Source organism: Gorilla gorilla, chromosome 18, assembly GCF_029281585.2.
Source record: "Gorilla gorilla gorilla isolate KB3781 chromosome 18, NHGRI_mGorGor1-v2.1_pri, whole genome shotgun sequence".
Lineage (NCBI taxonomy): Eukaryota > Metazoa > Chordata > Mammalia > Primates > Hominidae > Gorilla > Gorilla gorilla.
In genome coordinates, this window is record NC_073242.2 from 96,262,614 (window position 1) to 96,285,555 (window position 22,942).

Sequence of the window (22,942 nt, forward strand, 5' to 3'; positions counted from 1 at the left end):
ATTGTGTTTGTTTATATACCGTCCACAATTTGGCAGAGTTTACAGGACTTCTTGATGTTAGCTTTGAGAAATCCCTATTTAAGCTCAAGAAGTTCCTTCTCTGTAGATAGCCCAGTCATTCCAAATAAAAGATCTCTATGGTAAAGCTTTGGAGTGTGATTTTCTTCAAGAGAAATTGAGACAACTTTACAAATACCTTGTCACATCTGGATTTTAAGTATTTCAGTTCGACTAAAATATGAATTGACAGCACTTAGTTATTGACAGTTTAGTGTATTGAAATCTGGTTTTTAAAAATATGTTTTAGATAAACTATAATACTTTAATAATAACGGAATCAAAATTTAGAACTGGTAACTGCGAGCTTATATATATATATATATACACATATATATATATACACATATATATATACACATATATATATACACATATATATACACATATATATATACACATATATATATACACATATATATATATTTGACACCTTTGTGTCTAGAAAAGCGTTTGTATTTTTAAAGAAAAGTTTTTATTTTAGTTATTTTAGTTATTTTTCAATCTAAGAGAGGAAGTTGACTTTCTGAAAAAATTAAAATGTTTTGGCTAGGTGGGGTGGCTCATGCCTGTAATCCCAGCACTTTGGGAGGCCGAGGCAGGTGGATCACCTGAGGTCAGGAGTTCAAGACCAGCCTGGCCAACGTGATGAAACCCCACGTCTACTAAAAATACAAAAAATTAGCCAGGTATGCTGGCATGTGCCCGTAATCCCAGCTACTCGGGAGACTGAGGCAGGAGAATTGCTTGAACCCGGGAGGCAGAGGTTGCAGTGGGCTGAGATTGTACCACAACACTCCAGCCTGGGCAACAGAGCAAGACTCTGTCTGAAAAAAAAAAAATTAAAATGTTTTAAAATTAGTATGTCATAGTACCTTCCAGTTAGAGTACATGAATCTGCATATATGGTAACTGCACCTCTGAAGCACTTGAAGATTGTGAAGTCCCGTTTTCCCTTCTTTTGGATTGCATTATTTCCATTTTAGTGTAAAGGTGAAATTCTCATTCATGACCTTTCCTGAATTACATATTCCTAGTGAGAGAAGGCAGAAATAATATGTCTGAGAAGAGCATCCTTCACTCTTCCCCTTCTTCCTTCTACTTTCTACATTTTTTTTTTTTTTTTTTTTTTGAGACGGTGTCTTGCTCTGTCATCCAAGCTGGAGTGCAGTGATGTAATCTTGGCTCACTGCAACCTCCGCCTCCCAGGTTCAAGCAATTCTCCTGCCTCAGCCTCCCAAGTAGCTGGGATTACAGGCACCCGCCACCACGCCTGGCTAATTTTTGTGTTTTTATTGGAGATGGGGTTTCACCATTTTGGCCAGGCTGATCTCAAACTCCTGACCTCAGGTGATCTGCCCGTCTTGGCCTCCCAAAGTGCTGGGATTATAGGCGCTCTGAGCCACTGTGCCTGGCCTTTTTTGTTGTTGTTTGTTTGTTTTTGAAACTAGATCTCTCTCTGTCACCCAGGCTGGAGTGCAGTGGTGTGATCTTGGCTTACTGCAACCTCTGCCTCCTGGGCTTAAGCGATCCTCCCTCCTCAGCCTCCCAAGTAGCTGGAACCACAGGCATGCGCCACCATGCCCAGGTAATTTTTTTGTAGATACGGGGGTCTCACCGTGTTGCCCAGGCTGGTCTCAAACTCCTGGACTCAAGCAATCCTCTCGCCTTGGCCTCTCAAAGTGCTGGGATTACAGGCACGTACCCATCATATTTTTTTTAATGGTTAATTCAAATGCTGCCAGGATAAAGACTACTGAAATGTTGTTGTCTGAAGATGTTAATTTCTTTGTAGCACTGCTATGCCCTAGTTTTACTATTTCCCATTTTCACTTGTAGTTTTTCAATCAGCATTATTGAGGTATAATTTACATGTGGTACAGTTCACCTATTTTAAGTGTACAAGTCTGTGACAACTGTGTATTCAGTAGTATAACCACCAAAGTTCACCATTGCTTCAAAAAGTTCCCTCATGCCCCCCCTTGCAGGTAGTGTTCTAATTGATGCAGACATACATGCACTGATACTTTTGTGATCCTCATCTTACAGGATGTAATTTCTTTTTAACAGCATAAAAATGCTGTTTACCTTCAGGTGCAGAGACTTTGTTTCTTCAATATTATTCTTTGATACTTAGTTTTGTACAGAGGATTGGAAGCTACAGACAAGCTAAAGTATAATAGTGATATGGTAGACTTTAATTATTGTTCCTATTTTTATGAAAGTATACAACGTGAACAGTTGGAAAGTATTATCTGTTATAAGCTTTTCAGTTTAAGCTGGGCCTCCTCAAATTGATGTGTGTTTAGGAACTAAGAATTTTAAATAACATTTGAAGGGCCGGGCGCAGTAGCTCATACCTGTAATCCCAGCACTTTGGGAGGCCAAGGCAGGCAGATCACAAGGTCAGGAGTTCAAGACCAGCTTGGCCAACATAGTGAAACCCCGTCTCTACTAAAAAAAAAAAAAAAAAAAAAAAATTAGCCAGGCATAAGCTGAGATCGTGCCACTGCACTCTAGCCTGGGCGACACAGCAAGACTCTGTCTCAATAAATAAATAAATACCATTTGAAATGTCTTCAATGCCGTGTGTGGAAACTATTAAAAAAAATAAAACATGCCTCTTGGCAGTATTGCTGTGCTTTCAGGACTCTAATGCAGGCTGTACCTAAGAGGGAAAGGGCTGAGTCTGGGGATGGTTGGCAGGTTGTTTTTGTGGATGAATAACCTTTTACCCATGTATGCAGTCAGTACTGAGCCTTTTTGTATTTAAAAACTTCAGATGTAAAGGCGGGTTAATCTTCAGATTAAAACAAAAGGATGGCCTAGAAACTTGTGACTTCGACATTTACATTAGAAGAATTTAGATGTTTTCAAATAAACAAATCTGCCCATATCATAGATGTTCAAAGTTTGTTCCATATAATAACAATGATAGTTTCTAATAATCGTGTGGCCCTGTTTGCAGAACAGTGTTCTAAGTAATGAGCCCTTTGGGAGAACCCTTTAAATTTTTTTTTTAGGATATTTATTCACACCAGCTTTTTAGTCCTGAGTTTCCATCCATCCCTTTGCTATCCAGAACATTTCTTGGCCATTTTTTTTACTGGGCCAGGTGCCGTGGCTTGTGCCTGTGGTCCCAGTGCTCTGGAAGGCCAGGGCAGGTGGATCGCCTGGGGTTAGGAGTTCAAGACTAGCATGGCCAGCATGGTGAAGCCCCGTCTCTACTAGGAATGCAAAAATTGGCTGGGCATGGTGGCGGGTGCCTGTGGTCCCAGCTGCTCGGGAGGCTAAGGCAGGAGAATCACTTGAACCTGGGAGGCAGAGGGTACAGTGAGCCAAGATCGCGCCACTGCACTCCAGCCTGGGAAATGAACAAAATTCCATCTCAAAAAAAATTAAAATAAAAATGCAGAAATTGGTCAGGTGTGGTGTCGCATGCCTCTGCAGAGGTTCCAGCTACTTGAGAGAGGCTGGGGTGGGAGAGTTGCTTGGGCCTGGGAGGCAAAGGTTGCAGTGAGCAGAGATCGCACCACGGCACTGCAGCCTGGGTGACAGAGCAAGGCTCCATCTCCAAACAAACAAATAACAAAAAAAGCCCTAAAACATTTTTTATTTTCCTTAAATGTATTGGCCAAGGTTAAAATATCCATCCTGAATATTCTGTATGAAAACATTGGATATGAAGAAAAAAAGAAAATTCAGGCAGTTGACCAGGGGAGAGAATTGAGCTTTTTGGTTCTTCCTGACACATATTCTCAGTGAGACTGTACTCACTTTTTTAAAAGCTATTTATAAAATATTAAAATAAGATATTACATGAAGTTAAAAATTGAAACGAAAGTCAGCATCTTAATTCACCAATTACACAACTGAATGGTGTTTTTTGTTTGTTTGTTTGTTTGAGACAGAGTCTCGCTCTGTTGTCGAGGCTGGAGTGCAGTGGCATGATCTCAGCTCACTGCAAGCTCTGCCTCCCGGGTTCATGCCATTCTACTGCCTCAGCCTCCCGAGTAGCTGGGACTACAGGAACCCGCCACCACGCCTGGCTAATTTTTTTGTATTTTTTTAGTAGAGATGGGTTTTCACCATGTTAGCCAGGATGGTCTCGATCTCCTGACCTTGTGATCCACCCGCCTCGGCCTCCCAAAGTGTTGGGATTACAGGCGTGAGCCACCGCGTCTAGCCTTTTTTTTTTTTTTTTCTTTTTTTTTTTTGAGATGGAGTTTCACTCTTGTTGTCCAGACTGGAGTGCAATGGTGCCATCTCAGCTCACCATGACCTCCACCTCCCGGGTTCATGCAGTTCCCTACCTCAGCCTCCCGAGTAGCTGGGATTACAGGCATGTGCCACCATGCTTGGCTAATTTTTTGTATTTTTAGTAGAGACAGGGTTTCTCCATGTTGGTCAGGCTAGTTTTGAACTCCTGATCTCAGGTGATCTACCCACCTCGGCCTCATAAAGTGCTGGGATTACAGGTGTGAGCCACCGCGCCTGGCCACTGAGTGGTTTTTAATATATTCACAACCATCACCATTATGTAATTTGTGAGTATTTCAGAACTCTGAACCATTTTATTTATTTTTTATTTATTTACTTATTTTGAGACAGAGTCTCTTGTCTGCCAGGCTGGAGTGCAGTGGCGCAATCTCGGCACACTGCAACCTCCGCCTCCCGGATTCAAGCTATTCTCCTGCCTCAGCCTCCTGAGTAGCTGGGATTACAGGAGCCTGCCACCACACCCGGCTGATTTTTGTACTTTTAGTAGAGACGGTTTCACCATGTTGGCCAGGCTGGTCTCGAACTCCTGACCTCAGGTGATCTGCCCACCTTGGCCTCCCAAAGTGCTGGTATTACAGGCGTGAGCCACCGTGCCCGGCCCCATTCTGTTTATTTTTGAGACAGACTCTGTCTCCCAAGCTGGAATGCGATGGCACAACCATGGCTCACTGCAGCTTCAACCTCCCAGACTCAAGCGATTCTTCCACCTCACTGGGACTGTAGGCACATGCCACCGCACCAGCTGTTTTTTTTGTTTTGTTTTACTTTTTGTAGAGATGGGGTCTCACTATGTTGCTTAGGGTGGTCTCGAACTCCTGGCTGGGTTCAAGTGATCCTTCCACTTTGGCCTCCCATGAACCATTTTAAATGCTTTTTGAGAACTGCAAAGCAGTTTTTATGGTGATCACTACCACCGGACACTGTGCTAGATGGTTTACATTATCACTAATTCTCCTAATACTGCACGGTATAGAAGAACTGTTTAATTTTAGAACATATCTGGTGATAGCTTGATTTTACAGCTGAGGAAACTGAGGCCAGAGAGGCTAAGTTAACCTTCAAAAGTCGTGTTATCTGTTTCCTGGTACAGCCAGGACCCAGACCCACTTATTTTTTACCCCTAAGTCTGTTCTTTGCATACTACACTACTGCTAATAAGTAATCATTAGGTAAGTTGATGCAAACTCCACATACCACCTTCCAAAGCCTTATTTAAAGTTATTTTGGTCCACCAAGTTACTCTACTGATATGTATATCATAAATATATCATATATAAATTATATGTGATATATATAATATGTGTGATATATATAATTTATATATCACATATTTATATATAATATATCACATAAATTATATATAATATATAAATATATAATATATAAATTATATATTAATATATATAGCATTATGTTCTAAGACACACACATATATATATATAATGTTCTAAGACTTTCAGGGATTCTTGTACGGTTGATAGTACCAAATCCTATATATGTGCTGTGTTTTTCCTATACAGATATACATATATATGTATGATAAAGTTTAGTTTATAAATCAGGCACAGTAAGAGATTAACAACCATAACTAATAATAAAGTAGAACGTGGCCGGGCAAGGCTGCTCACAGCTATAATCCCAGTGTTTTGGGAGACCAAGGCAGGAGGATTGCTTGAGTCCAGGAGTTTGAGACCAGCCTGGGCAATATGAGACCCTGTCTGTACAAAAAAGTTTGAAAATTAGCCGGGTATGGTGGCAAGCACCTGTAGTCCTAGCTATTTGGGAGGCTGAGGTGGGAGAATTGCTTGAACCTAGGAGTTTGAGCCTACAGTGAACTATGATTGAGCCATGACACTCTAGCCTGGGCAATAGAGCAAAACTCTGTCTCCAAAAAACTAAAAGTTCAAAAAAATAAAGTGGAACACTAATAACAATATACAGTAATCAATGTAAAATTAAGGTTATTTGAACATAAGCACTGCCATACTGCAGCAGGATGGCCACTAAGTAACTAATGGACACATTCCTTATAAAACATGGATGTGCTGGACAAAGAGATGATTCACCTCTCTGGAGAGAAGGAGTGCAATTTAAAACTTATGAATTGTTTATTTCTGGAATTTTTCATATAATATTTTTGGACCGTGATTGACTGTGAGTAACTGAAATCATGGAGAGCAAAACTGGCTAAGCGGGGACTACTGTACTTGATGCATTTTCCTTTTAGGAATTCTTTTAAGTTATTTTTCATTTGTTAGATGTGTCTTACAAAGAATAGATAAAAACATGTACATTTTAGGAATAATAATAAAAGGAACATAGGTATAGTAGGACTGATGTTCAGTATGGTAGCTATTATACAATCCACATGTGGCTATTGAACACTTATAATGTCGCTAGTGTGAATTCACATGTGATGTGTGTGAAAAAACACAAACCAGATTTTGAAACCTGGTATGAAAAACAAAAATAATGTAATATATTTATATGGATCCAAAATGTAACATATATATATATGGATCCAAATATATATATATATCCAAAATATATATCCAAAATAATGTAATATATTGCTCTCTCTATATATATATGTACACACACACACATACATACATATATGGATCCAGTTTTATACTCATTTTTTCTGGGTTTGTTTCGCAGTGTGTTTTTGTACCTATTTCTATCAACTTACTAAATTAGTTTTCTAAGTGTCATCATGAATAGCATAACCTGCCACGTTTATGTAAAACGTGAGAAATGTCTAAATGACCAACATATATAGGTAAAATGTTTAAGCTGAGAGTCTTATTTCAAGTCTACGTTAAATGTATTATATGATTTTGGTGATTTTTTTTTTTTTTTTTTTTGAGTTGGAGTCTTGCTCTGTTGCCCAGGCTGGAGTGCAGTGGCGTGATCTTGGCTCACTGCAACCTCCACCTTCTGGGATTGAAGCTATTCTCCTGCCTCAGCCTCCTGAGTAGCTGGGATTACAGGCATATATATATGTGTATATATATATACACACACACACACACACACGCGCGTACATATATATAGCAATAGGAATATATATATATATATATATTTTGAGACAAGTTCTGGCTCTGTCACCCAAGCTGGACTGCTGTGACACGATCTCAGCTCTCTGCAACCTCTGTCTCCCAGGCTCAAGCCCTCCTCCCATGTTGCCCAGGCTGGTCCCGAACTTGTGAGCTCAAGTGATCCACCTGCCTCAGCCTCCCGAAGTGCTGAGATTGCAGGCGTGAGCCACTGTGCCTGACCCAAGATATTGCTTGCTTGATACCATGTTGAAAATTTTAGATGTTTTGAGTTAAGTAACATTATTAAAATTAATTTCACCTCTTTTTACTTTTTAAAAAATACCTACTAGGCTGAGTGCAGTTACTCATGCCTGTAATCCTAGCACTTTGGGAGGCCAAGGTGGGAAGATTGCATGAAGCCAGGAGTCCGAGACTAGCCTGGTCAACATAGTGAGACCCCATCCTTAAAAAATAAAAACATTTTTTAAGTGACTGGGCATAGTGGGGTGTGCCTGTAGTCCTAGCTCCTGGAGAGGCTGAAGTGGGAGGTTTGCTTGAGCCCAGGAGTTCAAGGCTGTAGTGAGCTGTGATGGTGCCACTGCAATCCAACCTGGGTGAAGGAGGGAGACCCTGTCTCTTAAAAAAAAAAAAAAAATGCCTGCTAGACAATTTACAGTTACATATGTGGCTTGCATTTGTGATTCACATTATATATTTCTATTGAACAGTACTGCCTCCACAGTTGGCCAGGTATGGTGGCTCACACCTATAATTGCAGCACTTTCAGAGGTTAAGGAGGGAGGATTACTTGAGCCCAGGAGTTACAGACCAGCCCGGGCAACAAAGTGAGACCCCATCTCTACAAAAAAATAAAATAATTAGCCAGGTGTCGTGATACAGGCCTGTAGTCCCAGCTACTTGGGAGGCTGAGGCAGGAGGATCCCCTGAGTCCTGGAAATCAAGGCTGCAGTGAGCTGTGTTCATACCACAGAGCAAGATGCTATCTCAAAATGAGTCCTGGAAATCAAGGCTGCAGTGAGCCGTGTTCATACCACAGAGCAAGATGCTATCTCAAAAAAAAGAAAAAAAGAGAAAGAAAACTTTACAGTTCTTTTCCTCAACCTGTCTCCCCCTACAAAATAATCACTATCCTGATTGATGTATTTGTTCCCTTACTTTTCTTTGTCATTTTATTTCCTGTGCATATATCTCTAAATAATGCATTGTTTAGTTTTTTAAAAAAATGAAACTAGGAAGCACACACTTCAGGGCAGTGTAAACAAAGGACTCTAATGTCACTTTCTCTTTTTTTTTTTTTTTTGTTTAGAGGAGTCTTGCTCTGTCACCCAGGTTGGAGTGCAGTGGTGCGATCTCGGCTCACTGCAAGCTCCGCCTCCTGGGTTCATGCCATTCTCCTGCCTCAGCCTCCCGAGTAGCTGGGACTACAGGCACCCGCCACCACCACACCTGGCTAATTTTTTGTATTTTTAGTAGAGACGGGGTGTCACTGTGTTAGCCAGGCTGGTCTCGATCTCCTGACCTTGTGATCCACCCTCCTCGGCCTCCCAAAGTGCTGGGATTACAAGCGTGAGCCACCGCACCCAGCCTTCTAATGTCACTTTCAGATGCAGCTCCTAGAAGATGAGCTGAACAGAATCTTAGGGTCAAGTCTGGATTCAGCTTCCCTGTGAATTTTTAGAGCCTCCCTGGGGAAGCTTGTGAGCACAGTCATGAGTGGATTATGGGAAACCTAGGGCTCACACTGGAGTTAGGGCATCTGGCACACTGAAACCATTGCTCACCGTGTGCCGGAGATGTGGAGGAATATGGTCAGAGGGAGTTAGCTGCTCTGGTATTTTCTGCTTCTAGGCTCACCATGACCTACCTTCTTTTATCCTTTTTTTTTTTTTTTAATTTCTTTTGTCAAAATTGATGTCTCATTCCAGAGCTACCTTCTTTTCACAGGAGTGAGTCAAAGCACATCACCTTTGTCAGCTCAAATGAGTGTCCTTAGCTGGTCCCAGCAGTGGGGAAGGCTTATATATGAGCATTTTGCCCTCAGGATCTTGGTGATGACCATCCTCAGAATGTCCATCTCTTCAATCTAGACTGATTGTCCTCTATATCCAGCGCACTGCTTTCATACTGACTTCTGTGTTCATCCTCTGCTGTGAGGGGCTTCTTTTTTGTTTTTTTGTTTTTGTTTCTTTTTCAGTTTTTCTGTCTTCCTGTTTCTTGGTTTACGGTCTCTTTGTGGATAACAGAGTTGTTGCATATTTGAAGTGTCTTTATTCTACGATACTTTATTGTAAGTTTGTCTTGTTCTAGAGTTTGAGGTTAGAGATTATTTTCATTAAGAAGGCCTTGTTTCATTGTCTTGGTTTAAATGTTGGAGTTGAAAATCTCTGAAGTCATTGTGTTTCCTGATCTGTTTGTGACCAATTTCCCCCGTCTTTGGAAGTTTGTAAAATCTTTGTCTCCATGTTTTGGTATTTATCTGTGATGTAACCTAGTGTCGGTCCACAGTCATTCCTTGTTCAGGATACTTGCCAGCCCTTTACAGTATGGCAGCTGTGTCCTTCGTAAGGAAATTTTCTTATATTAATTGATGACTTCCTTTCTTATATTTTTTCTGTTCTTTTCTGGAACACCTACTATTTGGATGTTAGACCCACAGGAATGATCCTGTTACCTTATTTTCTTTCTGTCTCTTTTGTCTTTTTGGTCTGCCTTCCAGAAGATTTCCTCTACTTTATCTTCAGAGTCTTATATTGGGTCTTAATTTCTACTATATTTCAATAGAGCTTTTTGTTTGTTTGTTTTGAGACGGAGTCTCGCTCTGTCGCCCAGGCTGGAGTGCAGTGGCGCGATCTCGCCTCACTGCAAGCTCCGCCTCCCGGGTTCATGCCATTCTCCTGCCTCAGCCTCCCAAGCGTAGCTGGGACTAGAGGTGGCCACCACCACGCCCGGCTAATTTTTTGTATTTTTTTTTTTTTTTTTAGTAGAGACGGGGTTTCACCAAGAGCTCTTTTTTGTGTGTGCTACAAATGTTCCTTTTTTGTTAGTATCCTCTTCTTGTTTATCGGGTGCATTTTATCTGAGAACCTAGCTGGTAGATTTTTACCGCTTTACATCACTTCAGAGGAAATGGCTGCAACTGAAGGGTGAAAGTCAGAATTTATCTTGGCTCAGCTTTTCATGTAAGAAAAGAAAAATACAGTGAAACCAAATTAAAATAATTATGTGGAGAGCATATTGGTGGCAAGTTAATATATTTTTATGACTTTTCGGAGGGTCTAATTTATTCTTGACAAAAGTCTGAGTTTAGTATCCATTTATTGAATATGTACTTATATGTGTATACACACACACACAGTGTATTAAATCTATTGAATTCCAGACACTTACTTTTTTTTTTTTTTTTTGAGACGGAGTCTCGCTCTGTCGCCCAGGCTGGAATGCAGTGGCGCATCTCGGCTCACTGCAAGCTCCGCCTCCCGGGTTCACGCCATTCTCCTGCCTCAGCCTACTGAGTAGGTGCCCGCCACCACACCCGGCTGATTTTTTTGTATTTTTTTAGTAGGGATGGGGTTTCACTGTGTTAGCCATGATGGTCTCGATCTCCTGACCTCGTGATCCGTCTGCCTCGGCCTCCCAAAGTGCTGGGATTGCAGGTGTGAGCCACCACACCCGGCCTCCAGACACTTTCTTTAGTTTTTCATTTTATGATTTCTCTTTTGGACTGTAAGATGATCGGTAAATTACATTAAATCGCTATAGAAGAAGCTATTTTTACACATACATGCAACCCAGTTATGATTCAGAGGCAAACAAGATTGAATGACTGTAGAGATTATCTGGCAGTTGAGCAGCTGACTGTCCATTTATGAACAGGGAGGTGCATGTGGCTAAAGGAGGATGAGTCAGAACCAAGTATCTTCTAAAGGAATCTGTTGAATAGACTACAGAAATGATTACAACAAGCGACAGGGTACATACTTCTTCAGTGGAATATCTTGTTTTCTTGGGTGCCTATGGCCATCCCAGTATTACTGTTGGATGATTCATTGGTCTGTGGGTAGGAACAACTCTTCATTGTCAGGGAAAAAACAGCGTGTCTCCTTTGGAAAGAAATTACTGTCAGTGTTGCTGTGATGTTCTCTATATTTTATAAGTTTTCATTTTGTGCTTTTTGTTGGTGATTTCACTGTTTAAAATGACCCACAAGCATAATGTTAAAGTGCAGTCTAGTATTCCTTAAATGCAAGAAGGCCATAATGTGGCTTATGGAGAAAATGTACATGTTAGATAAGTTCCCTTCAGTCATGAGTTACAGTGCTGTCAGCCGTGAGTTCAATGTTAGTGAATCAGCAATATATATTGAAGACGATGTCTGAACAGAAGCATACATAAAACAAGATTATGTATTGATCAGTTGAGGAAGATGTTAGGCTAGAAGGAACCTACGTCTGCATTTCCCCTAGGAACAGTGGTTTAGTGTTCACTGATTCAGTGTTCATGTAGATTTGATAGAGTATAACAATGGCAAGTCGTGTGTGTGTGTGTGTGTGTGTGTAGGCTTAATGGTTTTCTTTACCCAGTATTTACTGTGTTTTTTTCCATTAACGGCATAATGTAAACATCCCGTGTAACATGCTTGTTTTTGGTGGTGAGGGATGCTTGTTTTTGGTGGTCAAGGATCAGCAGACCTGCCTGGATTCTAGCAGGCTTTTTTTTTTTTTTAAGACAGAGTCTCGCTCTGTCACCAGGTTGTAGTGCAGTGGCATGATCTCAGCTCACTGCAACTTCGGCTTCCCGGGTTCAAGCAGGTCTCCTGCCTCAGCCTCCTGAGTAGCTGTGACTACAGGTGCGTGCCACCACACCCAGCTAATTTTTGTATTTTTAGTAGAGACGGGGTTTCACCATGTTGGCCAGGATGGTCTTGATCTGTTGACCTCGTGATCCGCCTATCTTGGCCTCCCAAAGTGCAGGGATTACAGGCGTGAGCCACCATGCCCGGCCTCTAGCAGGCTTTTTATTTTTGAGATGGAGTCTCACTCTTTCGCCCAGGCTGGGGTGCAGTGGTGCAATCTTGGCTCATTGCAACCTTTGCCTCCTGGATTCAAGTGATTCTCCTTTCTCAGCCTCCCGAGTTGGTGGGATTACAGGCACCTGCCACCATGCCCGGCTAATTTTTGTATTTTTAGTAGAGACGGGGTTTCACCATGTTGGCCAGGCTGGTCTCGAACTTCTGATCTCAGATGATCCGCCCACCTTGGCCTCCCAAAGCACATGGATTACAGGCGTGAGCCACCGCGCCTAGCCTCTAGGAGGCTTTTTAAAGGTCAGTGTTCAATTTGGAAGTTTATTTATTCAGCTCATTATCATTGGGCATCTAGGTTATTTCTGATCATTTGCCATTATTTACAAAAATCCCTTAAGAATGAACATTCTTGTAATAGAATATTTTTTTTACATCTTTGATTAAGTTTTAGGCTAATTCACAGACGTGGCATTGCTGTGTCAAAGGAAAATGCACCCTTATTCCCACAAATTGCCTTCCCAAAATCATTAGCCAGTTTACCCTCCCCCTGACAATGTAATATAACCTGTTTTCCCTCCTGATACATGTTATTAAAATGTTTTTCAATTTATTTTAATATTTGTTTTAAAATAGTTATCTTGTTCTGATTTAATATGTTAGTGAACTTTTTTTCATAATTTTTGGTTAGTTATGTTAATTTTGTTCTAAACTATTCTTTTCCACATGGTTAGCCAGTTTTTTCAACTCCACTGGTTATTAGCACCACGCTCTAACCAACTGAGCTAACCAAACTCCACTGGTTAAATAAAATATCCTTTTACTATTGATTTTAAGTGTTGCCTTTTTCATATGTTAAGTATTTATATACTTGGTTTCATTTTTGAATTTTTTGGTTTTGTTCCATTAAGTTGTAGCTGACTGCCACAGCACTCCTATATATTTATTGATTGTGTTGTATGTTTTAGTATCTGCAAGGGCAAAAAATTATTCTTTCTCCAATTTTTCATGGATGGCCTGATTGTTTTATGTGAACTGTAGACTTCCCAAATTCTAAAAAACATTATTTTGATATTTCAGATATTTCATTGGAATTTTGTTAAAGATTACTTTGGGATAAATTGTCATTTGTAGTCTTTCCAGTCATGAATATGACATCACACTAGTTATTCAAATCAGTTTTTGTTGTTGTTGTTGTTGTTGTTGTTGTTGTTGTTGTTGTTGAGATGGAGTCTTGCTCTGTCGCCCAGGCTGGAGTGCAATGGCACCATCTTGGCTCACTGCAACTTCTGCTTCCTGGGTTCAAGTGATTCTCCTGCCTCAGCCTCCTGAGTAGCTGGGATTACAGTTGCGCACCACCATGTCCAACTAATTTTTGTATTTTTAGTATTGATTGGATTTCACCATGTTGGCCAGGTTGGTCTCCAACTCCTGACCTCAAGTGATCCACCCTCCTCAGCCTTCCAAAGTGCTGGGATCACAGGCGTGAACCACCACGCCTGACCAACAGTTCTTTTTTTATATATTCAGCTCTTCCTCATTAAAAACTTTAAGTTAATGAGCAGTGCTATTGTAGTGCTGGAATCTCTTTTTGGGTGGGTGAAATAAATCTTTTTTTGAACTCATCATATATCCCCACTGCCCTTATAAGCATTTCCTGCACATAGTTAACAGGTAATAAACATTTGTGGAATAGGTGGATCTTTTCAAATGGAAATTATTATAGGAAACTTACAAGAAAAAAATTCTAGATTCTAGCTGTTTTCTGTTCTTCTATTAATCGGTATTTAAATATTTACTGAGAACCTAAGGAGTAATGAATGATCACACCCTCTTACGTTTTCTTAATACATCAGTTTATAGACTAGAGCCACAAGTGTTTAAGCTCTAACAACTTATTACAGAGAATCGAGATATCCTTTCCAATCGAAAGGGATATTTTGACGGTGAAGTTTCAGCTTCTTGCTTTTGTCAATAGCTTTGACACTTGGTTTCTGTGTGTATTGATTTTATGACTCAGTACTGATGTGCATGGGGGTCTTGTTTGCAAATCTATAGTTACTCTGTTTTAATTGCCTTGAAATTCTCTTTAGAATCACTCAAAAAAGGGAACTCTGCCATCCCTTTGTACCTTTAATTTGTCTTCTCATCTCGGCTACCTAGAAACTATGATCTTTTCTGTAAGTTATATAGTATTGTAAAGGAAAAGACAGGTAAGGATGCCACTGCTTATTCCAAATTTAGATATTCATAGAATAAGTACCTTCCAGACCCTCAAAGAACTATTTGTACAGGTTAATACATGAGAAGTGGACTTAGGTTCTTCCTTTGATACTTAAATTTCAAAACACAGGATTAGTAATATTTAGCTACTTAAGTTTGGTTCATTTGCTAAAAGAAGAACATTTACCATCTCAGGCTCTGTATTAGAAAGATCTTTGTGTCTGTGAGAGGAAAGGCAGAATGGAGTTTTTCTATCATAATTGAATCCGTTTTGCCTTGCACACCCCTTTGGAGCATTTGAAAGCAATGGACTTCATTAGAAAAATGCACATGGGCTCAAACACATACATTTTTGCACAGAGACGTTTCTGGCCTTCTTGAAACATACCTGTAAGCCCAAACCCCTGTAGGTTTTCTGAATTCCATCTAATGCAGCCAACAAAGGGGAAATTTTAAATGGGGCCTGTAACAACCTTTAGCCTGCGTTCCTTCAGGTTTCTTCACTGGCTGTTCATAGCCTGCCCTGCTGGGGTTTTTTCTTCTACCCAGCATCTAAAAGTTGGACTTGCTCCAGATTCTTCCTGGGTCCCTTCTTTTCCCCTGCTTACTCTGGGGGTCTCTTCCTTTCCTCTGGATCTAAATACCATGGTATTGTTGATGGCTGCCAGATTTATAACAGCCCGGATCTATTCTCAGAATGCTGGAATCCCATATGTAACTGCCTCCTCAAAATCTTGATTTGGATATCTCATAGATATCCCTTATATGTAGCAGATAAAAATTGTTGCAAACTTTTAATTCTTTCTTTCTTTCTTTTTCTTTTTTTTTTTTTTGTTGTTGAGACAGAGTTTCGCTCTGTATCCCAATCTGGAGTGCAGTGGCACGATCATAGCTCACTGCAGCCTCGACCTCCTGGGCTTAGGTGATCCTCCCACCTCAGTCTGCAGAGAGTAGCGGGGACTGCATTTGTGTGACACCACACCTGGCTAATTTTTTAAAATTTTTGTAGAGATGAGGTCTCACTATGTTGCCCTGGCTGGTCTCAAACTCCTGAGCTCAAGCAGTCCTCCCAAAGTGTGCAAAGATTACAGGCGTGAGCCACCACTCCTGGCAGCAAACTTTTAAAAATGACAGCTCATTGAGATATAATTCACATACCATAAAATTCACTCTTTTAGAGTGTACAATTCATTGATTTTTAGTATATTCGGAGTTCTGCAACCATCATTATCATTTAATTTCAAAACATTTTCGTCACACCATAAAGAAATCCCATACATGGTAGCAATTACTCCTCATTTGCCACTCCCCTGTGCCCCTGGCAACTACTTATCTCCTTCGTGTCGCTCTGTTGCTCTAGATTTAGCTTTCTGTATGTGTCTGGGGGGTTTTTTGTTTTTGTTTTTGTTTGTTTTTTTGAGACGGAGTTTCATTCTTGTTGCCCAGGCTGGAGTGCAATGGCGCGATCTTGGCTCACTGCAACCTCCGCCTCCCGGGTTCAAACGATTCTCCTGCCTCAGCCTCCCAAGTAGCTGGGGTTACAGGCATGTGCCACCACGCCCAGCTAATTTTGTATTTTTAGTAGAGACGGGGTTTCTCCATGTTGGTCAGGCTGATCTCAAACTCCCGACCTCAGATGATCCGCCCATCTCGGCCTCGCACAGTGCTGGGATTAACAGGCATGAGCCACTGCGCCAGCCAGCTTTCTGCACATTTCATATAATACGTAACCTTTTTCTAGCTTCATTCACTTAGTATTATGTTTTCAAGGTTCATTCTGTGTTGTTGTGTGTATAAACATTTCATTCCTTTTTATGACCAAGTAATATTCCATTGTATGGGTGATACCATAGTTGATGGTACAAACATGTTTTTGCTGAAGCTCTGCTGCATGAGTGGTGGGAAATTTAAAGCCACAGAATGTGAAAATTAGGTGATATCATGTATAATTTAAATTGAATATAACATCACAAATACTTATATTTAGAGCTTGAAATGATTAAAAATTGTGTTAAACTAGCTTTTCCCTTACTTTTCCAGAAGGACACAAGATGTGACACTGTAGTCACTTTTTAACCTGCTGTGAAGTCTCAAAACATATTTGTGATATTTTACTTTTGGAAAGATAAACTGTTTTCTTGTTTTTCTCATGTGTGGTTAGCTGCATCTGTTTACCCATTTTAAATCAATTTTGTATAAAATATTTCATTGTTCTAGGACAGTGGGTTTAATCCCTAGTTCATATTCTAATAACTTTTTAAAGTTTGAAATAAGGAATCATTTTCAATGAAAAACTGTCTTTGTGCTTAAATGACTTTTTTTTTGGACAGAAGCATTTCACTGTGTATTAAATGACATTATTGAATTACATTATAAAATGCCAAACTGTTGAGACAGAATTTTATTTTCTTTATACTTTGAAGTTTGGTGCTCATGAATACATGAAAGCACCAAACATTTACTTTGAAGATGTACACATAAAACTGTATTTATTTGAATGAGAACATCTAAATAAATCAGTAGGATCATCTAAATATTATTTTTAATTATAATTGCAGACATTAGTCTTGATTAAAAATTGTCATCATTTTCTGGCTGGGCGCGGTGACTCACACTTGTAATCCCGGCACTTTGGGAGGCTGAGGCAGGCGGATCACCTGAGGTCAGGAATTCAAGACTAGCCTGGCAAACATGGTGATACCCCGTCTCTACTGAAAATACAAAAATTAGCGGTGCGTGGTGGTAGGTGCCTGTACTCCCAGATACTTGGGAGGCTGAGGCAGGAGAATCCTTTGAACCCGGGAGGTGGAGGTTGCAGTGAGCCGAGATCGCACCACTGCACTCCAGCCTGGGCATTAAGAGCAAAACTCCATCTCAAAAAACAAAGAATTTTACTCATTTTCTGAAACCATTTAGAAATTTCCCAAAACAGATCATTGGTTTTCTTTGTCATGAAAGAACATTTATAAATAAATAATAAATGGGCTTTTAAAAAATTTAGTAATTTTATAAGGAAATTTTTTTTTTTTGAGACAGAGTTTTGCTGTTGTTGCCCAGACTGGCGTGCAATGGCACGATCTTGGCTCACTGCAAACTCCGTCTCCCGGGTTCAAGTGATTCTCCTGCCTCAGCCTCCCGAGTAGCTGGGATTACAAGAGCCCACCACCACGCCTGGCTAATTTTTGTATTTTTAGTAGAGACAGGGTTTTGCCATGTTGGCCAGGCTGGTTTCGAACTCCTGACCTCAGGTGATCTGCCCTGCCTTGGCCTCCCAAAGTGCTGGGATTACAGGTGTGAGCCACCGCGCCCAGCCAGGAAAATACTTTTGACTATGGACATTAATATGAATAAGCTGACCGGCGCGGTGGCTCATCCCTGTAACCCGAGCACTCTGGGAGGCCAAGGTGGACGGATCACCTGAGGTCAGGAGTTCGAGAGCAGCCCGGCCAACATGGTGAAACACCGTCTCTACTAAAAATAGAAAAGTTAGCAGGATGTGGTGGCATGCACCAGTAATCCCAGCCACTCGGGAGGCTGAGGCAGGGAAAATCACTTGAACCCAGGAGGCAGAGGTTGCAGTGAGCCAAGATCATGCCATTGCACTTCAGCCTGGGAGACAGAGTGAGACTCTGTCTCAAAAATAATAATAATTTTTTAAAAAAGAATAAGCCAAGAGATTGTGGAATCTTCAATTCTAAGGAATATAAATCATTGATGACTAATATAAAATCCAGTTCAAGTGGTGTAAAGTTGACTTTGCTATTAGAAAAGATATCTCCATGATTAGAATTTATAATGAGGTGTGCTAATAGGTGAAATGACAATCCCCAGTGCATGCTACTCCGTCCCCATGTTAGCCTTCTAACAGGGTTTAAGATTAATGAAGATTTCTGGATGGAAATCTTCATGAGAGATGGTAAATCAAGATTCACTGAGATGAAATAAGGGGTATTGTTTTTAGGTTTTGTGAGGGGCTGAGCAGAGGTCGGCACAGTCACTTGTTTGATTTGATGCACATTGGTGGAGTTTTAAATGCACAGTGTGGAAGGGAATGAGCACTTATCAGAACAGAAGGAAATGTGTGGTTAAACGGTTTCAGTTGTAACTGAAGACTATTTCCCTTGGTCCAAATAGGAGGAGAAATGGAACCTTTTGTATTTTGGTTATTTTCCAATATAAGTAGAAATTGGTTCAATGTGGTTTATTGCAGCCATTAGCAGAAATGATTGGGTACAGTAGTGAAGGGGAATGACACAAATATGTACCAGGAAAGCATAAATTTTTATTTATTTTTTATTTTTTTGAGACAGAGTCTTGCTCAGTCTACCAGGCTAGAGTGCGGTGGTGCGACCTCAGCTCACTGCAACCTCTGCCTCCCAGGTTCAAGCGATTATCCTGCATCAGCCTCCCGAGTAGCTGAGACTACAGGCACACACACCCACGCCCAGTTAATTTTTGTATTTCTTGTAGAGACAGGGTTTCATCATGTTGGCCCAGCTGATCTTGAACTCATGACCTCCTGCCTTGGCCTCCTAAAGGGCTAGGATTACAGGCATGAGCCACTGCGGCCAGCCAGAGGGTATAAATTCTATAAGTACTATTTTAAAGGTATCTCAGAGGTAATTTTTTTATCATGTTTATAATTATTGGCAGTCAGTTATTCTTATTAAACATCTCTAAAAACAAAAAGAATCCAAGAGTCTGAAGAGACTACTGAAATGAGTTTTTAAAAAAAGATGCTTCCAGCTTTTTCCTCAAAATGAGAAACTGTTTTACAGATTTTTATATAATTAAACAGGTAATAAATAATGCCAGATTTTAGCTCACAAAGCACTGGATTTCCCAAAGGAAATACATTTGGTGCAGGTAAATGAAAAGCCTCGTTAATAAATATATATTTGATAATCTGCAGGTATGAAAACTCACTGAAGAATTCCCGCTTCGTCTGCATTAAAAATATCTTGTTCAAGGCAGTAAATATTAACCTATGCTGGTTTATTCAGAAACTCATGTTAAACAAGGTAGAGAAGACCTAAAATTATGTGTTTTGTTTGTTTATTTGTTTTTGAGACAGAGTCTAGCTTTGTCACCCAGGCTGGAGTGCAGTGGCACGATCTCAGTTTACTGCAACCTCTGCCTCCTGGGTTCAAGCGATTCTCCTGTCTCAGCCTCCCAAGTACCTGGGATTACAGGCACCCGCCACCACGCCCAGCTAATTTTTGTATTTTTAGTAGAGACGGGGTTTCACTTTGTTGTCCAGGCTGGTCTCGAACTTCTGATCTTGTGATCCACCCGCCTCAGCCTCCCAAAGTGCTGGGATTACAAGCGTGAGCCACCATGCCCGGCCCTAAAATTATGTTTTTAAAAGTAACTGTTAGGTTAGTGTGGTATTAGGAGTGGGAAGATTGTAGAAACTGTAATAAATTTGTCTTATATTTGTTTATCTCTATCACAATAAAATATTCACCTCAGGATGATAGAATTAACACTGTCCTTTCTGGGTGGATAGTTACTCTTGGGAACAATTGTATTTTGAGCCAATATGAGAATTAATTTGGTGATCAAAAATGATTAAATTTGGGTATGATGTATACCTAAAGCAATTTTTATTCTAGAGTTATTTATTTACTTGAAAAAGAATGGTGCAGAAGTGGGTTTTTTTTGTTGTTGTTTTTTGTTGCTGTTGTTGTTGTTTTTCCAGAAGAAAAATTAATAAAAGCGTAAAACAGAAGTTTTCTTTTTTTTCTCTCTTTTTTTTTTGTTTGAGACAAGTCTCACTCTGTCACCCAGGCTGGAGTGCAGTGGCACTATCTCGGCTCACTGCAATCTCTGCCTCCCGAGTTCAAGTGATTCTCTTGCCTCAGCCTCCCAAGTAGCTGGGATTATAGCTGTGCGCTACCATGCCTGGCTAATTTTTGTTATGTTCAGTAGAGATGGGGTTTTGCCATGTTGGCCAGGCTGGTCTGAAACTCCTGACTTCAAGTGATCCGCCCAACTTGGCCTCCCAAAGTGCCGGGATTACAGGCATCAGCCACCGCGCCTAGCCAGGATGTAGGAGTTTTCTCATAAAGCTGAAGGTTCACCAGATGAGAGATACTTCTGGTTTCAGGAATCTTGAAGATCTTTTTAAAATTTATTGGTACTTTTTTAAACCTCAGTGCATAAAGTATAGTGAACGTATTTAATTTGTCAGTGACTTGAGATGTTACCATATCCTAGGATACTTATTTTCGATATTTCTCTAATGTGTAAGTAGATATACTTGTTGGATGTGATACAATACGAAGCCTGGCTAATTTTCTCATCTAAAGGTATTATGTGTAAGGAATAAACACATTTCCATTTATTAAGAATTCAAGATGCTTGGTTAAGTTTATTCATTTTTTTATTTTATTTTTTTTACTTTTTAGAGGTGAGGTCTCTCTGTGTTGCCCAGGCAGGTCTTGAACTCCTGGCCTCAAGTGATCCTCACACCTTGGCCTCCCAAAGTACTGGGATAACAGGCATTAGCCACTGGTGCCTAGCCTTATTGTCTTAGTTGATTTTGTTATAGTATTTAAGAATTTCAACAGGGAGTTGAAATAAGTAGATTTTGGGTTAACTTAACAGTTTCTACATAAATAATTGATACATATAGTCAAACCCTGTGACCTTAAAACTTTTCTACTATATTTAAAAGACTGATTCAGCTTACTGTTGCCTATTGGGAAAAGTAAAAAATAAATAAATAAAAGACTGTGAAATAGCTTGAATTAAATTTCATAAATCCCATATAAAGGATAGCAGTGTTTTGTTCCGAATTATTTATGGACACCTAAAGATAACCGCATACTACTTAATGTGATATAATAGTAAATATTATACCAGTTAAAGTTCTTTGGTTAAAAGCAGTAGAAATCAACTCTGGCTAACAAGACAAAAAAATAAAAAGAAAAAAAGATTAATTATCAGGAATCTGTGAGATAGCTTATAAAACTGAGGGGAGTATCAAGAGCCTGATCCTGCCATGGCTCCAGGAACCCACGTTGAGGGAAGCAGTGTATGCTCTCTTCAGAGGGTGGTGGCTTCCAATTGTTTTCCATCTTTCTACCCAACATTCAAAAATCAAAGTGTCTGGCCGGGCATGGTAGCTCACGCCTGTAATCCCAGCACTTTTGGAGGCAAAGGCTGGCAGATTGCCTGAGCTCAGGAGTTCAGCACCAGCCTGGGCAACATGGTGAAACCCCATCTCTACTAAAAATACAAAAAAAAAAAAAAAAAAATTAGCCAGGCATGATGGTGAGCGCCTGTAATCCCAGCGACTGGGGAGTCCGAGGTGGGAGAATTGCTTGAACCCGGGAGGCAGAGGTTGCAGTGAGCTGAGATCGTGCCACTGCATTCCAGCCTGGGGAGCACAGCGAAACTCCATCTCAATCAATCAGTCAATCATAATTTTATTCATCTTTTCTACAGAGTTTATATAAGTAAGTTTAATCTTTTTATTTGCATGTGTATGATGGTTTTCAATTATTTTCATCCTTTTCTGTGTCTTAGGTATATTTGAAGGCTCCCATGATTCTGAATGGAGTCTGTGTTATCTGGAAAGGCTGGATTGATCTCCAAAGACTGGATGGTATGGGCTGTCTGGAGTTTGATGAGGAGCGAGCCCAGGTAGGGTGACGTCAGGCTTTATTGAGCGTGGTCCCTTTAGTCCCTAATCTTCCCTTTGCCTGGGGACCTATTTTACCCAATCTTTAAGAGTAAGTATAGAAAGTATTGTGTTGAAGCAATATTGAGGAATCCTGAAAATGTTGAGACTCAAATTCTGATCCTGATTTTAGGAAAGTTTTTTCTTCAGCAGTTCTAAATTTCATGGGTTATTCGTATCTGCTCAGTGGGTGCTTCAAAGTCCAGTAAGTAGCTCTTTAAAATATTTATTCTTGATCTTTAGAACATTATGAATAGGGAAAAAAGAAAAAACAGTTCAAAATAAAATGTAGGAGCCGTGCTTTTGGAATGCTTGAGTGAGGAGCTCAACAAGTCCTCTCCCAAGAAAGCAATGATAAAACTTGACAAAAATTGTTTAAAAAAAAAAAAAAAAGCTGGACGTGGTGGCTCACACCTGTAATCCCAGCACTTTGGGAGGCCGAGGCAGATGGATCACCTGAGACTTGAGGTCAGGATTTCGAGACCAGCCTGGCCATCATGGTGAAACCCCATGTCTACTAAAAATATAAAAATTAGTCAGGCATGGTGGCGCACACCTGTAATCCCAGCTACTTGGGAAGTTGAGGCACGAGAATTGCTCGAACCCAGGAGG

General features: G+C 40.3%; 1 protein-coding gene across 5 annotated transcripts in view; it reads left to right on the forward strand.

The window, feature by feature from the left end:
• CBFB (core-binding factor subunit beta) overlaps positions 1-22,942 on the forward strand; it is a 73,478-nt gene that overhangs the window by 15,603 nt on the left and 34,933 nt on the right. For all 5 annotated transcript variants that reach the window (XM_019012597.4, XM_019012596.4, XM_063700275.1 and 2 more), the window contains one exon: positions 22,177-22,293. In XM_019012597.4, coding sequence (XP_018868142.2) covers positions 22,177-22,293 — 117 coding nt within the window. The remainder of the gene's footprint in view (positions 1-22,176; positions 22,294-22,942) is intronic.